Source organism: Anolis carolinensis, unplaced genomic scaffold (assembly GCF_035594765.1).
Source record: "Anolis carolinensis isolate JA03-04 unplaced genomic scaffold, rAnoCar3.1.pri scaffold_13, whole genome shotgun sequence".
Taxonomy (NCBI): domain Eukaryota; kingdom Metazoa; phylum Chordata; class Lepidosauria; order Squamata; family Dactyloidae; genus Anolis; species Anolis carolinensis.
Genome location: NW_026943824.1, coordinates 7386137 through 7405872, shown reverse-complemented (window position 1 = coordinate 7405872; position 19736 = coordinate 7386137). Strand labels below are relative to the sequence as shown.

Sequence of the window (19736 nt, the reverse complement as noted above, 5' to 3'; positions counted from 1 at the left end):
GGCACCTCTGTTCTTCAATTTCATGTATTGATAAACCTTGCCTGGCTCTTAAGGGTTGATGTATTGGTCAATGTGTCCCCATCACACATTTCCCCTGCTGACCTTGCCTGTCTTCCTCCGAGGTGCCCTCCGATCCCGGCCATGGCCCAGAAAGGCCCGCTGAGCGAGGATGAGAAGTTCCTCTTTGTGGACAAGGACCCTCTGGGAGGGACGGTGGCGCAAGCGGACTGGTCGGCCAAGCGCCTGGTCTGGGTCCCTTCCGAGAAGCATGGCTTCGAGGCGGCCAGCGTCAAGGAGGAGAAGGGCGAGGAGGTGCTGGTGGAGCTGGCCGAGAACGGGCGCAAGGCCACCTTCGCCAAGGACGACATCCAGAAGATGAACCCCCCCAAGTTCTCCAAGGTGGAGGACATGGCTGAGCTCACTTGCCTCAACGAGGCTTCCGTCCTCCACAACCTGCGTGAGAGATACTTCTCCGGACTCATCTACGTACGTAAACACCGTTATTTGGGACCCCTGGGCACTCTGGGGACCTCCAGGTCTTCCAGCACAATTCTCATGGCCAAGTGGAGGACCTGCAAAGGCCAAGAGGAGGGCCCAGAGTCCTCCAGTGCAACTCCGGCGCGAGAGAATTGGCCGTCTGCAAAGACGTTGCCCAGGGGATGCCCGAATGTTTGGGTGTTTTACCCTCCTTGTGGGAGGCTTCTCTCATGTCCCTGCATGGGGAGCTGGAGCTGACAGAGGGAGCTCACCCGCTCTTCCTGGGTTGGATTTGAACCGCCAACCTGTCAGTCAGCAGTCCTGCCGGCACAAGGGTTTAACCCATTGCGCCATTGGGGGCTCCAGCAGGGTGATGATGACAATGCTAACAACAACAACAACAATGTATGCAGTGAGAGTGTTTTTTATGAATGGCTGCTTTCGCGTAATACACAGGTTTGAAGGAAGTATCTGCACTGTAGAATTAATACCAATTCATCCCAAACCCCGCACGTTTTTGCAATGCAGCTGTGCTTTTTTTAGACTGCGAATCCCAGAATCCTGAGGCCGTCCCTTCTCTTGGGACTGCAATGCACAGAACCCCCAAACTATGGGAGCTGCTGTCCAAAAATAAAGTATCAGGATCCTTTTTCCAAGGGTTGTTTTCCCTGCGGATCTCGCTGCCTTTGCTCCATGCCATATAAAGCCTTTGGGTTCAGGCTCCTAATATGGTAAAAAAAGATGTGTTTTGCAAACATATGTTCTGGTTTTTTTTTTTAAGCATGCTGTTGTTGCATCCAAGGAGGGTTTGCAATCCTATCAGCAGGGAATGCACCTTGAGACCTTGTCAGACTATAAGTCCCAGCATCCTATAGCATCAAGCCATGGTGGTTCAAGTGGGGCCAAACTTCCTTCATTCCATATTGAGTGGGGGATGTTGGGAGCTGTAGTCCCAACATATAACTTGCTGGGCTTCTTTCCTCCTTCCTTCCAGACATATTCAGGCCTCTTCTGCGTTGTAGTCAACCCTTACAAACAGCTTCCTATTTATTCGGAGAAGATCGTGGACATGTACAAAGGCAAGAAGAGGCACGAGATGCCGCCCCACATCTACGCCATTGCCGACACGGCCTACCGGAGCATGCTGCAAGGTCAGGAATAACAATAACATCAACAACAATAATAGCACTATGCAACAAAATGTGGAAAATGTTCTGTTCCTGGTTTGGAAGTGTTGCTTCCTGTTTAATTGTGCGGAACTGACTTTGGAAGTAGTTGTTATCCTCCAGAAACTCATTGAAAAACTATCGCAAAATGTGCTGCAAAGACAAAGTGTTGGCAGTTTAATAAACTATTTCCATGTGTTGTCGAAGGCTTTCATGGCTGGATTGTTGTGAGTTTTCCGGGCTGTATGGCCATGTTCCAGAAGCATTCTCTCCTGACGTTTTGCACACATATATGGCAAGCATCCTCAGAGGCAGCCTCACAACCTGCCATAGATGTGGGCGAAATGTCAGGAGAGAATGTTTCTGGAACATGGCCATACAGCCTGGAAAACTCACAACAACCCAACTTTTTCCCATGTTTTTATGATAGACCCAATTAGGAAATTATATTAATATTATTAATAATATAATATAATACAATAATAATAAAAATACTATAATAATAACTGTTATTATTATATATGGTATGATTGTGTTATATAGTGTAATCATACAGTAGAGTCTCACTTATCCAACATTCGCTTATCCAACGTTCTGGATTATCCAAGGCATTTTTGTAGTCAATGTTTTCAATACGTCATAGTGCTAAATTCGTAAATACAGTAATTACTACATAGCATTACTGCATATTGAACTACTTTTTCTGTCAAATTTGTTGTATAACATGATGTTTTGGAGCTTAATTTGTAAAATCATAACCTAATTTGATGTTTAATAGGCTTCTCCTTAATCCCTCCTTATTATCCAAGATATTCGCTTATCCAATGTTCTGCCGGCCCGTTTATGTTGGATAAGTGAGACTCTACTGTACTGTATTTACGAACTTAGCACCAAAATATCACAATGAATTGAAAACATTGACTACAAAAATGCATTGGATAATCCAGAACGTTGGATAAGTGAGTGCTGAATAAGTGAGACTCTACTGTATTAATAATAATATAATACAGTAGAGTCTCACTTATCCAAGCTAAATGGACTGGCAGAACCTTGGATAAGCGAATATTTTGGATAATAAGAAGGGATTAAGGAAAAGTCTATTAAACATCAAACTGGGTTATGATTTTACAAATTAAGCACCAAAACATCATGTTATACAACAAATTTGACAGAACATGTAGTTCAATATGTAGTAATGTTATGTTGTAATTACTGTATTTACGAACTTAGCACCAAAATATCATAATGCATTGAAAACATTGACTACAAAAATGCTTTGGATAATCCGGAACGTTGGATAAGTGAGTGTTGGATAAGTGAGAATCTACTGTATTATTATATTATTATTATTATTATTATTATTATTATTATTATTATTATTGTTAATAATATAATTAATATTATTCTTATATATTTATTTATTTACTACATTTATATCCTGCTCTTCTCACCCCGGAGGGGACTCAGAGCGGCTTACAAATCAAGTGAACATACAATATATTATTAGCATAGCACAATATAAGCATTAAATTACTATATTGTACTATATCATTATATGGGAATCTTATTAGTAATATTACATTTAATATACAATATATAATTAATATTATTTTATCTTGTAAATTGCCTAGAGCATCTTGGATGGAGGGCGATTAATAAGTAATTAAATGATGATGATGATTTTATTATTATTATTATTAGCATAATATTGTATTACATTATAATATTATTATCAATATTATAAGTACAGTAGAGTCTCACTTATCCAACACTCAATTATCCAACGTTCTGGATTATCCAACGCATTTTTGTAGTCAATGTTTTCAATACATCGTGATATTTTGGTGCTGAATTCGTAAATACAGTAATTACTACGTAGCATTACTGCTCATTGAACTACTTTTTCTGTCAAATTTGTTGTATAAGATGATGTTTTGGTGCTTAATTTGTAAAATCATAACCTAATTTGATGTTTAATAGGCTTTTTATTAATCCCTCCTTATTATCCAACATATTCGCTTATCTAACATTCTGCCGGCCCGTTTATGTTGGATAAGTGAGACTCTACTGTATATACAATATATTATATACTAGCTATGCCCGGCCACGCATTGCTGTGGCGAAGTATGGTGGTATGGGAAATAAAATATTGAGGAATTGGTGGTAGTTAAGGTAAAGGGTCCCCTGGGCTGAGTGGGTTGCTAGGAGACCAAGTGAGCGGAGCTTAGCCTTCTAACTGGCAGCAGTTGGATAAAAAGAGTTCTTCCTCTCCCTCTAATTAGGACTTTATTTTTCTTTTCTTTTTGTTGTATCAACCTAGAGGCATGGATGAGGGGTTGTGCTGTCAATTTTAGAGGTTGTGGGGTGTTTACTTTTGTTGTTTTGTCCACTGCCGTGATGCCATCACTCTTTTATATATATAGATTTATAAAATATATATGGTATGATTGTGTTATATAGTGTAATCATACCCTATTTACTCAAATCTAATGCTCACTTTTTGGGGCCGAATTACCTCTTCAAAATCAAGGTGCGCATTAGATTCGCATCATGCGGTCAGTTTAGTGCGGGGATGCTGTTTCAAGAGTTTCTCATCTGTGATTTAATGGCTCAATGCTATAGGATGATGGGATTTGTAGTTTGGTGAGCATCCTTTGACCGAGAAGACTCGAGGCCTTGTGATTCCATAGCATTGAACCAAAGCAATCAAAGTGTGTTTATTCTGGAGCAGAGATGCAAGCCAGCCAAGGTTTCACAACCCAAGACACCCAGACATCGGAGGCAAGAGTCTCACTCTCTCAACCCCAGGAAACCCCGTTGTGTGGTCTCCGTAAGTGGGAAACGTCTTTGCAACCCACAACAGGAATGCAGGGACATTCCTGGGAATCCTTTGCCGCCTTTTGCAGCCAGGATCTGACTCAAAAAGGGCACGGGCTGCTTCTCTGTCGCTTCGGTGCCAACGACCCAGGAGTGCGGTCCAGTGCGGAGGAAATACTTTGGGCAAATAGGGGCATGGAGAAGGGTTCCTGTTGACGTCCGGAGCCTGAGGCTCTGCAGATCCCTCCTGGACGGGATCCCGTCCTTCTGTCTCGGATTATAATACCAGATTTCCCGGTGCATTCGAATTCGTTGCTTCTGGAAGAAAAGCATGGGGTCATCATAGGGTTGGGCTGCCAAATGATGGGATTCGAGGCTCTAGGGTTCCCTCTCCCATAGAATTGCAAGACCCCCAAAGGCCATCCAGTCCAACCCCATTCTGCCTTCATGCAGGAAAAGCACAAAGCCCTCCCGACAGATGGCTATTCAGCCTCTGCTTCAAAATAATATTGATAAACAACAACAATAATACAGTAGAGTCCCACTTATCCAACATAAACGGGCCGGCAGAACGTTGGATAAGCGAATATGTTGGATAATAAGGAGAGATTAAGGAGAAGCCTATTAAACATCAAATTAGGTTATGATTTTACAAATGAAGCACCAAAACATCATGTTGTACAACAAGTTTGACAGAAAAAGTAGTTCAATATGCAGTAATGCTACATAGTAATTACTGTATTTACGAATTTAGCACCAAAATATCACGATATATTGAAAACATTGACTACAAAATTGCGTTGGATAATCCAGAACGTTGGATAAGCGAGTGTTGGATAAGTGAGACTCTACTGTAATGATAACAATATAGAACCATAGAATCTTGAGTCTGTCCCTTTTCTGTCATTGTGACAATGTGACAGCACAATCAAATCTCCCTCAACAGATGGCCATCCATAATGATGATGATGATGATAATGATGATGATAGTAAATATAATAATAATAATATTAATATTATTATTATTATTATTAATAATAATATAGAACAATAAACTCATAGAGTTGAAAGAGGCCCCCAAAGCCATCCAGTCCAACCCTTCTTCCATGCAGGAAAAGCACAATCAAATCTCCCTCAATAGATGGCCATCCATCCATAATGATGATGATGATGGTAATAATAATAATAATAATAATAATAATAATAATAATAATAATAATAATATAGAACAATAAACTCCTAGAGTTGAAAGAGGACCCCAAAGCCATCCAGTCCAACCATTCTTCCATGCAGGAAAAGCACAATCAAAGCTCTCCCGACAGATGGCCATCCTGCCTCTGCTTCAAAATAATAGTGATAAACAACAACAATAATAATGATAACAATATAGAAGCATAGAATCTTGAGTCTGTCCCTTTTCTGTCATTGTGACAATGTGACAGCACAATCAAATCTCCCTCAACAGATGGCCATCCATAATGATGATGATGATGATAATGATGATGATGATAATAGTAAATATATTATTATTATTATTATTATTATTATTATTAATAATAATAATAATATAGAACAATACACTCATAGAGTTGAAAGAGGCCCCCAAAGCCATCCAGTCTAACCCTTCTTCCATGCAGGAAAGGCACAATCAAAGCTCTCCTGACAGATGGCCATCCCTCCATAATGATGATGATGATGGTAGTAAATATAATAATAATAATAATAATAATAATAATAATAATAATAATAATAATAAACAATAAACTCCTAGAGTTGAAAGAGGACCCCAAAGCCATCCAGTCCAACCCTTCTTCCATGCAGGAAAAACACAATCAAAGCTCTCCCGACAGATGGCCATCCTGCCTCTGCTTCAAAATAATAGTGATAAACAACAACAACAATAATAATGATAACAATATAGAACCATAGAATCTTGAGTCTGTCCCTTTTCTGCCATTGTGCAGGATAAGCACAATCAAATCTCCCTCAACAGATAGCCATCCTTCCATATTGATGATGATGATGATGGTAGTAAATAATAATAATAATAATAATAATAATAATAATAATAATAATAATAATAATAATATAGAACAATAAACTTCAGATGGCCCTCCAGCCTCTGCTTCAAAATAATAGTGATAAACAACTACAACAACAATTATAATGATAACAATATAGAACCATAAAATCTTGAGTCTGTCCCTTTTCTGCCATTGTGCAGGAAAAGCACAATCAAATCTCCCTCAACAGATGGCCATCCATCCATAATGATGATGATGATGATAGTAAATATAATAATAATAATAATAATAATAATAATAATAATAATAATAATAATATAGAACAATAAATTCCAGATGGCTATCCAGCCTCTGCTTCAAAATAATAGTGATAAACAACTACAACAACAATTATAATGATATCAATATAGAACCATAAAATCTTGAGTCTGTCCCTTTTCTGCCATTGCGCAGAAAAAGCACAATCAAATCTCCCTCAACAGATGGCCAACCATTGTGACAGCACAATCAAATCTCCCTCAACAGATGGCCACCCATAATGATGATGATAGTAAATATAATAATAATAATAATAATAATAATAATAATAATAATAATAATATAGAACAATAAACTCCTAGAGTTGAAAGAGGCCCCCAAAGCCATCCAGTCCAACCCTTCTTCCATGCAGGAAAAGCACAATCAAAGCTCTCCTGACAGATGTCCATCCTGCTTCCGCTTTAAAACAATGATGATGATAACCAATCAAGAAATAAATAATAGAGAAGCAAGTAATCCTAGAGTTGGAAGGGTCCCCAAAGGCCATCCAGTCCAACCCCCTTCTTCCATTAGGAAGGAAAAGCACAATCAAAGCCCTCCTGACAGATGGCCAGAAGTATCCCTGGCTTTTCTAATCTTCCTTCCCGTTGACTCCCAGCATTTTTCTCCCTTTGTGGGGCTTGCCTTAGGATTAAAAAACCAGAGAGAGAGATCTTGGTCTGTTTTCCCTCCCTCGATCCAGATCTCCTAGTATTTGGGAGGGAGGGAGGCCCAGATGCCCAGCTGCAAGGATGGAAAGAAAGGTTTCTCCTTTTATGGTCAAGCTGCCCGCTCTCAGCCCTTGGCCTCTGCAGATGGGCCTGCCATGAAGCGGAAGAGACAGCCATTAGAAACATAGGATTATTGGGTAGAATGGGAACCCCAAAGGTCATCTAGTCCACACAGGAAGACCCAATCCAAGCCCTCCCGACAGACGTCCATCCAACCTCGGTTGAAGGGCCTCCTAAGAGGGAGAGTCCACCACCTTCTGAGGATGTCTATTCAATTCTATCATAGAACCATAGCGTTGAAAGGGGTCCCCAAAGGTCCCCAAAGGCCATCTAGTCCAACCCCATTCTGCCAGCCAGGGAGACCCCATCCAAGCCCTCCCAACAGACACCCATCTAACCTTTGTTTCAATTCTAAAGGATGTATCCATCTGATTCCGGTCTCAGTTGTGGGTTGGACTAGATAGCCTTTAGGGACCCCTTCCGTGTTGTTGGAGTTGCATAAGAAAAGCAAAGAAAGCTCTGTATATTTCAGATAAAACTTCTCAGATTTAATGCAATTTTTTCCTCCCATTTTTGTCCATAGATCGAGAGGATCAATCCATTCTTTGCACGTAAGTAAATCCCTTCCTTTCTTCCTTCACTTTCTTTCTTTCCTTCCTTCCTTCCTTCCTTCCTTCCTTCCTTCCTTCCTTCCTTCCTTCCTTCCTTCCTTTCCTTCCTTCTTTCTTTCTTTCCTTCTTTCCTTCTTTGCTTCCTTCTTTCCTTCCTTCCTTCCTTCCTTCCTTCCTTCCTTCCTTCCTTCCTTCCTTCCTTCCTTCCTTTCCTTCTTTCCTTCCTTCTTTCTTTCCTTCTTTCCTTCTTTGCTTCCTTCTTTCCTTCCTTCCTTCCTTCCTTCTTTCCTTCTTTCTTTCCTTCCTTCTTTCTTTCTTTCCTTCTTTCCTTCCTTCCTTCTTTCTTTCTTTCCTTCTTTCCTTCTTTCTTTCCTTCCTTCTTTCTTTCCTTCTTTCCTTCTTTCCTTCCTTCTTTCTTTCTTTCCTTCTTTCCTTCTTTGCTTCCTTCTTTCCTTCCTTCCTTCTTTCCTTCTTTCCTTCCTTCCTTCTTTCCTTCTTTCCTTCTTTCTTTCCTTCCTTCTTTCTTTCCTTCTTTCCTTCTTTCCTTCCTTCTTTCTTTCTTTCCTTCTTTCCTTCTTTGCTTCCTTCTTTCCTTCCTTCCTTCCTTCCTTCCTTCTTTCTTTCTTTCCTTCTTTCCTTCTTTCTTTCCTTCCTTCTTTCTTTCCTTCTTTCCTTCCTTCCTTCTTTCCTTCTTTCCTTCCTTCTTTCCTTCCTCTATTTGGCTGCTGCTATTATTATTATTATTATTATTATTATTATTATTATTATGACCCTACTTTTCTCTTTTGATCAAGACCCACAGTCATTTGGACCTGTACATTAACATTGCAATTAACACATTATTAATGTGTTAACAGTTACAATTAATTGTGTTAATTGATTATGATAATTAATCATGCCAATTGATTATGTTGCTTAATTTTACCAATTAATTATGATAATTCATTGCATTGCTTTATTACGATTATTAATTGTGGTAATTCATTCAATTACTGCATATACTCGAGTATAAGCCTAGTTTTTCAGCCCTTTTTAAAGACTGAAAAAGCCCACCTCGGCTTATACTCAGGTGAGGGTCCTGGTTGGCTTATATTTGGGTCAGCTTATACTCGAGAATATATGGTACATTTATTATTTTTCTCTATTATTATTGGTATTATTATTATTTTACTCTGTTATTATTAAAAGGATACATAAGCACATTTACATTGAAGAAGATGAGAATAATGATTTAATCAGAGTTGGACAGTCTTATCTTAAATTAGAGCTTTATGTAAATATTCAAAAACATTTAACCTACTGATGCATCAATTAATGTAATTTTATTGGTATCTGTTTTTATTTCTGAAATTTACCACTCTCAGCTTATACTGGAGTCAATGTTTTTCCAGTTTTTTTGTGGTAAAATTAGGTGCCTCAGCTTATATTCGGGTTGGCTAATACTCGAGTATATACGGTAATTGTATCGAATAATTATGATGATTAGTTAGGTAGATTCCCAGATTGCCAACTTGCCCTCATTGGAATTTGACCCATTCTAGGAGTCGCTTGATCAAATGAACTTTGCAAAAGTTTGACCATTGATCCGTTCAATCAATGGATCTCCTTCCATTTCCAATGGGATCTTTCAAACCCAGGACCTTCCAAAACCGAGACTTTCCTCGTTTCATACTAAAGTGAGGGACCTGCTTCCCTGCTTCCAGGAAAGGAGACGCGGAGAGCAACGCGGAGATTATATTGAAAGGCCTTTTGCACAAAAAACATTCCTCCGGACCGGCCTGTTTGGCCTGGAACCGTTCCCAGGACACTTCATTGGAATTAATTCCTTTTATCAGCCGAAGGAGGACGGAAACCATAAAACGTTGAAGAAGCGAAATGGTCTTTTGGCCTTTTAAGGCCCAGAAACATCCCAAAGCCTCGCCTCCCTCCTTTGCCCCCTAACTTTCCTATTATTATGATTATTTCATGCCTCTTTGGCCCTCCAAATTAGGACAAGTTTGCAAACCCAGAGGAAACTTCTCCCCATGTTTCCCATATTTCTCCTTCTTTAAGAATTAGCTATAGTTTGAGAAGATGGTTGACTTGGGAATGTTGCCCCAGATCCGGGGTCTTCCATCTGCCCAAAGAAATATATTTTTGCAAGATTTCCCAATGCTCTACAACTATCCTGCTGGCTCCATTCAGCCTCTACCATCCAATTGTTTTCAAATGATCAAAGTTTGATCTTTTTCTGTATGAACATAAATGGAGCTCTCCGGGGTCCTGAATCCTGAATCTACCCAAATTGGGGCTCAATAGTGTCAATAAAACTTATTTAAAGTTTGGATTAAAACCCAAAGTGGGTTTAGAAGTGGCCTCAGAGTCCATTGTGGTCTGGTGTTTCTCAATGTGTAAATTTTGGCTTGCCACCTCCCTTTCATGGCAGCATCTTGGTAATATTATTATTACTATTATATTATGACACAGCAAACAAGATAGATATGCTGGATTTCATATCACAAAATCACAAGTCGAACACTTCCCAAGTGTCTAGGACTGTGTGATGTATTTTCGGATGATGCGCGCAGATCCCAGTCGGGTGGCCTTTTGCAGTTGGCAGATCGTAATTTTGTCAATGTCTATTGTTTCCAAATGCCGGCTGAGATCTTTTGGCACGGCACCCAATGTGCTGATCACCACTGGAACCACCTGCACTGGTTTCTTGAGGTCCTGATAGCGGCTGATCCAAATCTTTTTCTTTTCCACAACTGTGATGTCTGGTGTGTTGTGTTCCAGAACTTTGTCAGTCTGGATTCGGAAGTCCCACAGTATCTTTTCCTGCTCATTTTCCAATACTTTTGCAGGTTTGTGATCCCACCAGTTCTTTGCTGCTGGGAGGTGGTACTTGAGGCATAAGTTCCAATGAATCATTTGGGCCACGTAGTTGTACCTCTGTTTGTAGTCTGTCTGTGCAATTTTCTTACAGCAGCTGAGGATATGATCCATGGTTTCATCGGTTTCCTTGCACAGTCTGCATTTTGGGTCATCAGCTGATTTTTCGATCTTGGCCTGAATTGCCTTTGTCCTGATGTCTTGCTCCTGGGCTGCAAGGATCAGGCCTTCTGTCTCCTTCTTCAGGGTCCCATTCGTGAGCCAGAGCCAGGTCTTCCCCTTATCAGCTTTTCCTTCAATTTTGTCAAGGAACTTTCCATGCAATGTTTTGTTGTGCCAGCTGTTAGCTCTAGTTTGTAGTGTGGCTTTCTTGTACTGGTTTTTTGTCTGCTGTGCTTTGAGGAGTTTCTGATTTTTGACTTCAATCAAAGCAGGTTCTTCACTTTGCTTGACATATTCTGCCAGGGCATGTTCTTCTTCTTTGACTGCTTGTTTGACTTGTAAGAGTCCTCTGCCCCCTGATCTTCTAGGCAGATATAGCCGGTCAACATCACTGCGAGGGTGCAGTGAGTGATGAATGGTCATGAGTTTTCTTGTTTTTCTGTCCAAATTGTCCAGTTCCATCTGTGTCCAATTTATGATGCCAGCAGTATATCTTATGACAGGTATGGCCCAGGTGTTTATGGCCTTGATGGTGTTGCCTCCATCGAGCTTGCTTTTGAGAATTTTTCTGACCCTTTGTGTGTATTCTTTACTGACCACAGTCTTCACATGTTCATGCTTGATGTTGTCCAGCTGTAATATGCCCAGATATTTATAGGCCTCTGGCTGGTGACACTTTATTGTTTGGCCATTGGGCATATTTATGCCCTCACTTTCAATGATTTTTCCCTTCTTCAATGCCACTGTTGAACATTTGTCCAAACCAAACTCCATGGTGATATCAGTGCTAAAAATTCGGACAGTGTTAGTCAGAGACTGGATTTCAGTTTCCGTTTTCCCATACAACTTCAGGTCATCCATGTACATCAGATGCGAAATTTTGTGAGAATTCTTAGATGTTTGATAGCCGAGATTTGTTTTTTGTAAAATTGTTGACAGAGGGATCATGGCAATAATGAAAAGCAGAGGGGACAATGAGTCTCCCTGGAAAATTCCTCTCCTGATGTTGACAAGTCCATAGCTTTCAATTATTATTATTGACACAACGACGTTGTATGACACAGCAAACAAGATAGATATGCTGGGTTTCGTTTCACAAAATCACAAGTCGAACACTTCCCAAGTGTCTAGGACTGTGTGATGTATTTTCGGATGATGCGTGCAGATCCCAGCAGGGTGGCTTTTTGCAGTTGGCAGATCGTGATTTTGTCAATGTCTATTGTTTCCAAATGCCGGCTGAGATCTTTCGGCACGGTACCCAGTGTGCCCATCACCACCGGGACCACCTGCACTGGTTTCTGCCAGAGTCTTTGCAGTTCAATCTTGAGGTCCTGATAGCGGCTGAGTTTTTCCTGTTGTTTTTCGTCAATCCGACTGTCACCTGGGATGGCGACATCAATGATCCAAACCTTGTTCTTTTCCACAACTGTGATGTCTGGTGTATTGTGTTCCAGAACTTTGTCAGTCTGGATTCGGAAGTCCCACAGTATCTTTGCGTGCTCATTTTATTATTATTATTATTATTATTATTATTATTATTATTATTATTATTATTATTATTTTGTGCTTTCCTCCTCAGGGGTGAATCCGGTGCCGGCAAGACAGAAAACACCAAGAAGGTCATCCAGTATTTGGCCGTGGTGGCCTCCTCCCACAAGGGCAAGAAGGACACCAGCATCACGGTATTTAAAACATTTATTTCAATGTTAATTATTATTAATTGAATTCTCCTCCGGCTATTGGTACCTCCCAGCAGCTGTTATTCATCAAGCCTCCCTTTTGCCAAAGAGCCGACATCTCCCTTCGCATCTCTCTGCTGTTTATGGAAAAGGAGCCTCTTTGTTTGGAGGGAGGGACGCATAGCTTTCCATAAGTGGCTCCAAGGCTTGGAAGGACTTGCATCCTCAGAGTGATGCATTGTGACTCATCTACTTTCCTATTTGCCTATGAAATGCCCCCGTTTCTCTCTCTTTGCCTCTACTTTTGTCCTCATCTGACCCCATTTGCTGCAAACTGGGTTCCAAGCACAAAAGGATTTTGCATTCAGTGGGATCAGTTGTGCACTCTGTACAAAATGTTATTGAAAAGAATATATGTATATGTATTGATTGGGGTCTGCTGGGTAATGCATACTGACCGTTCTCTTATGCCGTGTTGTTTGACCGCAGCAAGGGCCGTCTTTTGCTTACGTGAGTAATCCAGGTTTGCCAAGCGTGCGTGTGTAGTGTGTGCGCGCGCGCGTGTGTGTACAATGTGTGTGTAGTGTGCCAAAAAACGACAACAACAACTCACCGACTGTAGGTCTGCATGGAATTGTTGCACTTCACATCTCAACAAAAGATGTCACCCCAATGGTTGTGTCTGCAGAGCTGGCGGAGAGAGGAAAGGGCCGTTTTTTGGAGGTGAACTGCAGCAACCAGAATCCCCTGGAGCAGAGCTTTCCAAACTGTAAATGACCCCAAAGGGCATCTAGTCCACCCCCTTCAGTTGGGCACAAAGACACAGTCAAACCCTCCCAACAGATAGCCATCCAGCCTCAGTTCAAACACTCCCAAAGATGGAGGCAAAGGGCATCTAGTCCACCCCCTTCAGTTGGGCAGGAAGGACACAGTCAAAACCCTCCTGACAGATGGCCATCCATCCAGATTATATGATTATATTACATCTATATAGATACTTACTTATAATATATATATATATATATATATATATATATATATATATATATATGTAATGTGCATAATTAGGACTGAGTTAACAACAAAACCACTGGGCCAAATCGCACACCAAATATGGCCACAACACTCATCACTTTCCAAGGAGTGGCCTTGCAGCTTCAAAGCCTGGCTGCTTCCTACCTAGGGGACTCCATTGGTACCCAAATTTAATACCATTGAATAGCCTTGCAGAATCAGAGTCTGGCTGCTTCATACCTAGGGGACTCCATTGGTACCCAACTTGAATACCATTGAATAGCCTTGCAGCTTCAAAGCCTGGCTGCTTCCTACCTAGGGGATGCCGTTGTTACCCAACTTGAATACCATTGAATAGCCTTGCAGCTTCAAAGCCTGGCTGCTTCATACCTAGAGGACTCTGTTGGTACCCAACTTGAATACCATTGAATAGCCTTGCAGCTTCAGAGTCTGACTGCTTCATACCTAGGGGATTCCATTGTTGCCCAACTTGAATACCATTGAATAGCCTTGCAGCTCCAGAGCCTGGCTGCTTCATACCTAGGGGACTCAATTGGTACTCAACTTGAATACCATTGAATAGCCTTGCAGCTTCAGAGCCTGGCTGCTTCATACCTAGGGGACTCCATTGGTATCCAACTTGAATACCATTTAATAGCCTTGCAGCTTCAAAGCCTGGCTGCTTCATACCTAGGGGATTCCATTGTTACCCAACTTGAATACCATTGAATAGCCTTGCAGGTTCAGAGCCTGGCTGCTTCATACCTAGGGGATTCCATTGGTACCCAACTTGAATACAATTGAATAGCCTTGCAGCTTCAAAGCCTGGCTGCTTCATACCTAGGGGAATCCTCTTAGGCCACCTTGAATTCCACGAAAGAAATCCCACTTAGGACTATGCCACAGCAACGCGTGGCTGGGCACAGCTAGTCTTTCTTATATATAAAAGGCTTTTGGCGTCGCGGCGACGCACAAAGCAACAAAACCCCAAACCCTCCAAACTTGAAAATTCACCACACAAACCATCATCCCCACCTCCAGTATGATACCACACCATTATATTAAAAACACAATCACACGGCCGACAAAAGGCAAAAAACCGCAACAGGCGAGCTGTGCCTGCGCCAACACAGAACCCACCGCCAGTCCCCTTACCTGGAAGGCAAAAGCAACCCCAGACAAAGCGAGGAGGCGGAGAGAGACTGACCCTCCCCAAGCCGCCTCCCTCAACTCCCTCAACCCCCCTTCTTCTCTTTCAAAACAAGACCACAACTCTCCATTTCTTCTCTTCCACTCCTTTTATTCCTCCTCCTCCACCCATAAAATCAAGGCCCATCCAACACGCTCCACCACCCGACCCCTCCCACTCTTCTTCTAATATGCCGATAATAACGTAATCTCTACCCATTCACAACACCTACAACATCTCTTATACAACATTAATACTTACCTCCAACAGACAAAAAAACCCCAATAATCACAAATATTGTATATTCACAACCTTTAAAACATAATATCCCCTAATGACGCACCGTCTTCAAGCGCTAACCTACTCAACTTCTCCAACAAAACGTCGCAGGTTCGAATTTGGGAAACGGAGTCAACCCCCACTATTACCCCACCTTCTCCCAACCCAACAGTTCCAAAACATCCAAATATCACTACATCAATACCTACTCCTCCGACGCAAAACTAACGGCGCTCCATACAATCATACCACCCACGTGACCTCAAATGACTCTACGAACAATGCCACCTCTTTGACTTACAAATATACATGATCACCAACCCGCACACTCACACATGACTGGACTTTAATGTCAGGGGAAAACCTTTACCCTTTGCCTTAACTACCACCAATTCCTCAATACTTTATTTCCCGTACCACCATACTTTGCCACAGCAACACGTGGTGGGCACAGCCAGTCTATATATATAAAAGGGTGATGGAATCGCGGCACCGAGCAAAACAACAAAAGTAAAGGCCCCCCAACCTCAAAATTTGACAACACAACCCATCATCCACGCCTTAAGGTTGAAACAACACAAAATCACTTCACGCACCTCCACATGGACAGAACCCACAACGCATCATTGGGAGCCATGCCGGGAGGGAAAGAGAAAGCATAATGGCCGTCGGCAAGAGGGAAGGCAGGCAATGGGAAAAAGCTGTCCCCTGGGTCCTAGCGCCCGCCCATCATCCATGGCCAGCCAATATCTCCACAATCTCCACCATAAAAATAATAATAGAATCCTACAGTCACAGAGATAGGAGAGACCCCTAAAGGCCATCCAGTCCAACCCCTTCCTGCCATGGAGAACACAATCCAAACATTCCCAACAGATGGCCATACAGCCTCTTGATAATAATAATACTAATAACAATATCATGGAATCCTAATGTTTGCAGACACCCCTAAGAATCATCCAGCGCAACCTCCTTCTACCATGCAAGACCACACAATCCAAACACTCCTGACAGATGGCCATCCACCCACTATATAATAATAATGATGATAATAAAGATAATAATCATGATGATAACAGCAACAACAATAATAATAATAATAATCATCATCATCATCATCATCATAGAACTATACCATCCAATAATTTGGAGACACCCCTAATGGCCATCCACCCCAACCCTTTCTACTATGCACCAAGACACAATCTAACCATTCACAACACTTGGACAACATATGCATACTATCCAATACTACACAGCGACAAAGACCCCCTCTACTCTCACCACTTTCACATTACACAAACAACCAAATACATACTAAACATAAAGACAACCATACAACGGACATTCAATACCACCACTAACTCAACAATTTCTCACCAACACCACCAGACAACGCCACAGCAACGCGTGGCCGGGCACAGCTAGTGTTATATATATTGTATGACATTCTTCTAAGAAGTTGGTGTAATCTCCAATTTGCTAGTGAAACCAAATGGCCGTGTCATGATCCATTGTCTCAAAAGCGTAGGAAGTTTGGAAAGCTCTGTTCGAGCGAGCGGTTCCCAGGCTTTGGGTCCCGAGAGATGCTCTTTCACTTTCCGACTGAGCCGTGGAAAGAAGGCACCGTACAGCCTTGGGCCTGTTGTAACTGCACCAGAAAAGGAACTTCCTGAGAGAAGAAGAGATGCCTGAAGAGGGGACCAAACTGTATGGGAGTCAATGGACACTGTTGACCTCTTGCTCTGCTTTGCATGCCATTCCTTCCCTTTCCCTTTCATCCTTCTTTCTGCATGTCTCTCTCAATGCAATGCATGCACTTATGGCAAATGGTATGTTAATGCAGCATCAGACCCTTCGCAAAAGCGAGACTCAAGTGGAAGAAGGGGACAATCGATGGCCCAGAAGATGGGACTCTGCAATGGAGAGCTCTACTTTCCAAAATACTTGTTCACGTTGGAGTTATATTTTGTTTTGCACGGCTTGCGTGTGCATGGTTTTGCACAGGATAGAAAACTCTGAATGTAGAAATAAGTCATGTATCATCTCCCGATTTTTTTAAGCCCCGCCTTTTAACCTTATTAATTGACGCAAAAGGATCTGCTCTGTGCTTCCATTTCATACGAAACCAACTTCCTGCCCTAATGGTTCATTCGCATTTCCTTGCAAAATTAAAATAAAAATGCTTCAACCTCCTTTCCTGCAAAACCCCCGGATATCTTTGAGTGAAAAAGAAATGACCAAAACCAAATGAAACTCGCCATGAAATGCCCCCCAAAATAGTTTCAAAGGAGTAACTATTCCCAGGTGAGTAAAATGTCCATTTGTTTTTTGTCGCTGAAGATACTAACTTTTTTGCATTTCTCTCCAGGGCGAATTGGAGAAGCAGCTCCTCCAAGCAAATCCTATCCTGGAAGCTTTTGGAAATGCCAAAACGGTGAAAAATGACAATTCTTCCCGATTCGTAAGTTGCATAAATTCAATGCAAAAATGGAATGATTATAGGTTGCTGCTGCTGTTGTTGCCTTGCTTTTGTTATTGAAATCAGCTATCTGCCACCAGTGTAGGTCTGTTGCCGGCATGCCATGCTACTTTGAATGCCAGGAAAAACATGACCAGGTTTGAAGGCAATAACAAAGGTTTTTATTCATCTGGCCAGATGGATGACAGAACAGCGTAATCGTCAAAAGAACCGACATAAATCATACAGAAAAGTGCAGCACATTTTATACAATGTGTTGTTGAAGGCTTTCATGGCCAGGATCACAGGGTTGTTGTATGTTTTCCGGGCTGTATGGCCATCTTCTAGAAGTATTCTCTCCTGATGTTTCACCCACATCTATGGCAGGCATCCTCAGAGGTTGTGAGGTATGGAGAAACTAAGCAAGGAATGTATATATATATATATATATATATATATATATATATATATATATATATATATATCTGTGGTTTATATATATCTGGACTTTCCACACATATATATATAAACCTTCCTTACTTAGTTTCTCCATACCTCACAACCTCTGAGGATGCCTGCCATAGATGTGGGCGAAACGTCAGGAGAGAATACTTCTAGAACATGGCCATACAGCCCAGAAAACATATAACAACCCTACATTTTATACAGTTTGGAAGCTATTCAGATCTCCCACTCTCTTCTCTGATTGGTCAAGAGAGATATTTCCTAAGATCCACCTTCCAATTGGCTGAGACTTCCTCCTGACATCACAGACCGGGTGGAAAGGAATGATTAGATTAATCCTCCCAGGAATGTTTTGTGTTGAGCTGGGGCTGAATTTGGCTGAGAGTCAGCCAAACTCTAAAAAATATGTTGTAAATTTATAATAATTAATAGAGGCAGGGGATTTATTTTTTTGATAACACTTTTATCTCAGGAGCCAAGAGCCAAAGCAGCTCATGACTTTAAAAAAATGCTGCAATTAAAAAAAACCCTACAGAGCGTAAATATGAAAATAGAATTACATGTCAAAACAATTTACTGATGCAAAACTGGCAAATGTTGCATGCAATAGGGACAAGGTATAGCTATTTGGATGTTTCCTCCCAAATTGATATTTTCTAGCAAAAAACAATTTAAAAAACCCTACAAAGTGTAAATATGAAAATAGAATTACATATCAAAACAATTCACTGATGCAAGACTGGCAAACGCTGCATGCAATAGGGACAAGGTATAGCTATTTGGATGTTTCCTCCCAAATTGATATTTTCTAGCAGAAACAATTTAAAAAACCCTACAAAGTGTAAACATTAAAATAGAATTACATGTTTATGTTTGCCTTTGTGAAAACAATTTACTGATGCAAAATTGCAAACGCTGCATGCAATAGGGACAAGGTATAGCTATTTGGATGTTTCCTCCTAAATTGATATTTTCTAGCAAAAACAATTAGGAAATAACTAGAAAGTGACAAATGCAGGAAAGTATCAACTTGATATATTTTGTAGCAATAAAAATCAGAAGGAACATTCTGACAAATGCAAAAAAGTATACAATGTATTCACTAAGTTAGAGATGGTGCAACAAATGGGAAAATATGCCAATAAGTCTGTTTGTCCCAGTCTGTGCTTTCCTTGTCTTGCATTTAGCATACTCTGCATGCATGGCTTTGCTTCTTTGTGGGTTTTTACATGCGGGACTTAAGTTGCCCGGGCTGTGGCGCAGGCGGAAGAGCAAGCCAGCTGCAATTAACTGCAATGAATCACTCTGACCAGGAGGTCATGAGTTCGAGGCCCGCTCGGAGCCTATGTTTGTTTGTCTTTGTTCTATGTTAAAAGGCATTGAATGTTTGCCTAATATGTGTAATGTGATCCGCCCTGAGTCCCCTTCGGGGTGAGAAGGGCAGAATATAAATGCTGTAAATAAATAAATAAATAAATAAATAAATAAATAAA

The 19736-nt window shown here is 41.1% G+C and overlaps 1 protein-coding gene across 7 annotated transcripts in view; it reads left to right on the top strand.

Moving 5' to 3' along the window:
• LOC100558781 (myosin-11) overlaps window positions 1–19736 on the top strand; it is a 79738-nt gene that overhangs the window by 11824 nt on the left and 48178 nt on the right. For 2 of the 7 annotated variants that reach the window (XM_062964555.1, XM_062964557.1), the window contains exons 2-7: window positions 123–486; window positions 1472–1628; window positions 8096–8123; window positions 12736–12838; window positions 13325–13345; window positions 17689–17781. In XM_062964555.1, the coding sequence (XP_062820625.1) occupies window positions 142–486; window positions 1472–1628; window positions 8096–8123; window positions 12736–12838; window positions 13325–13345; window positions 17689–17781 (747 nt within the window). In that variant the 5' untranslated portion in view covers window positions 123–141. Of the gene's footprint in view, window positions 1–122; window positions 487–1471; window positions 1629–8095; window positions 8124–11990; window positions 12039–12735; window positions 12839–13324; window positions 13346–17688; window positions 17782–19736 lie in introns of those variants that run through there. The other 5 variants (XM_062964556.1, XM_062964560.1, XM_062964558.1 and 2 more) reach the window with 5 other exon arrangements.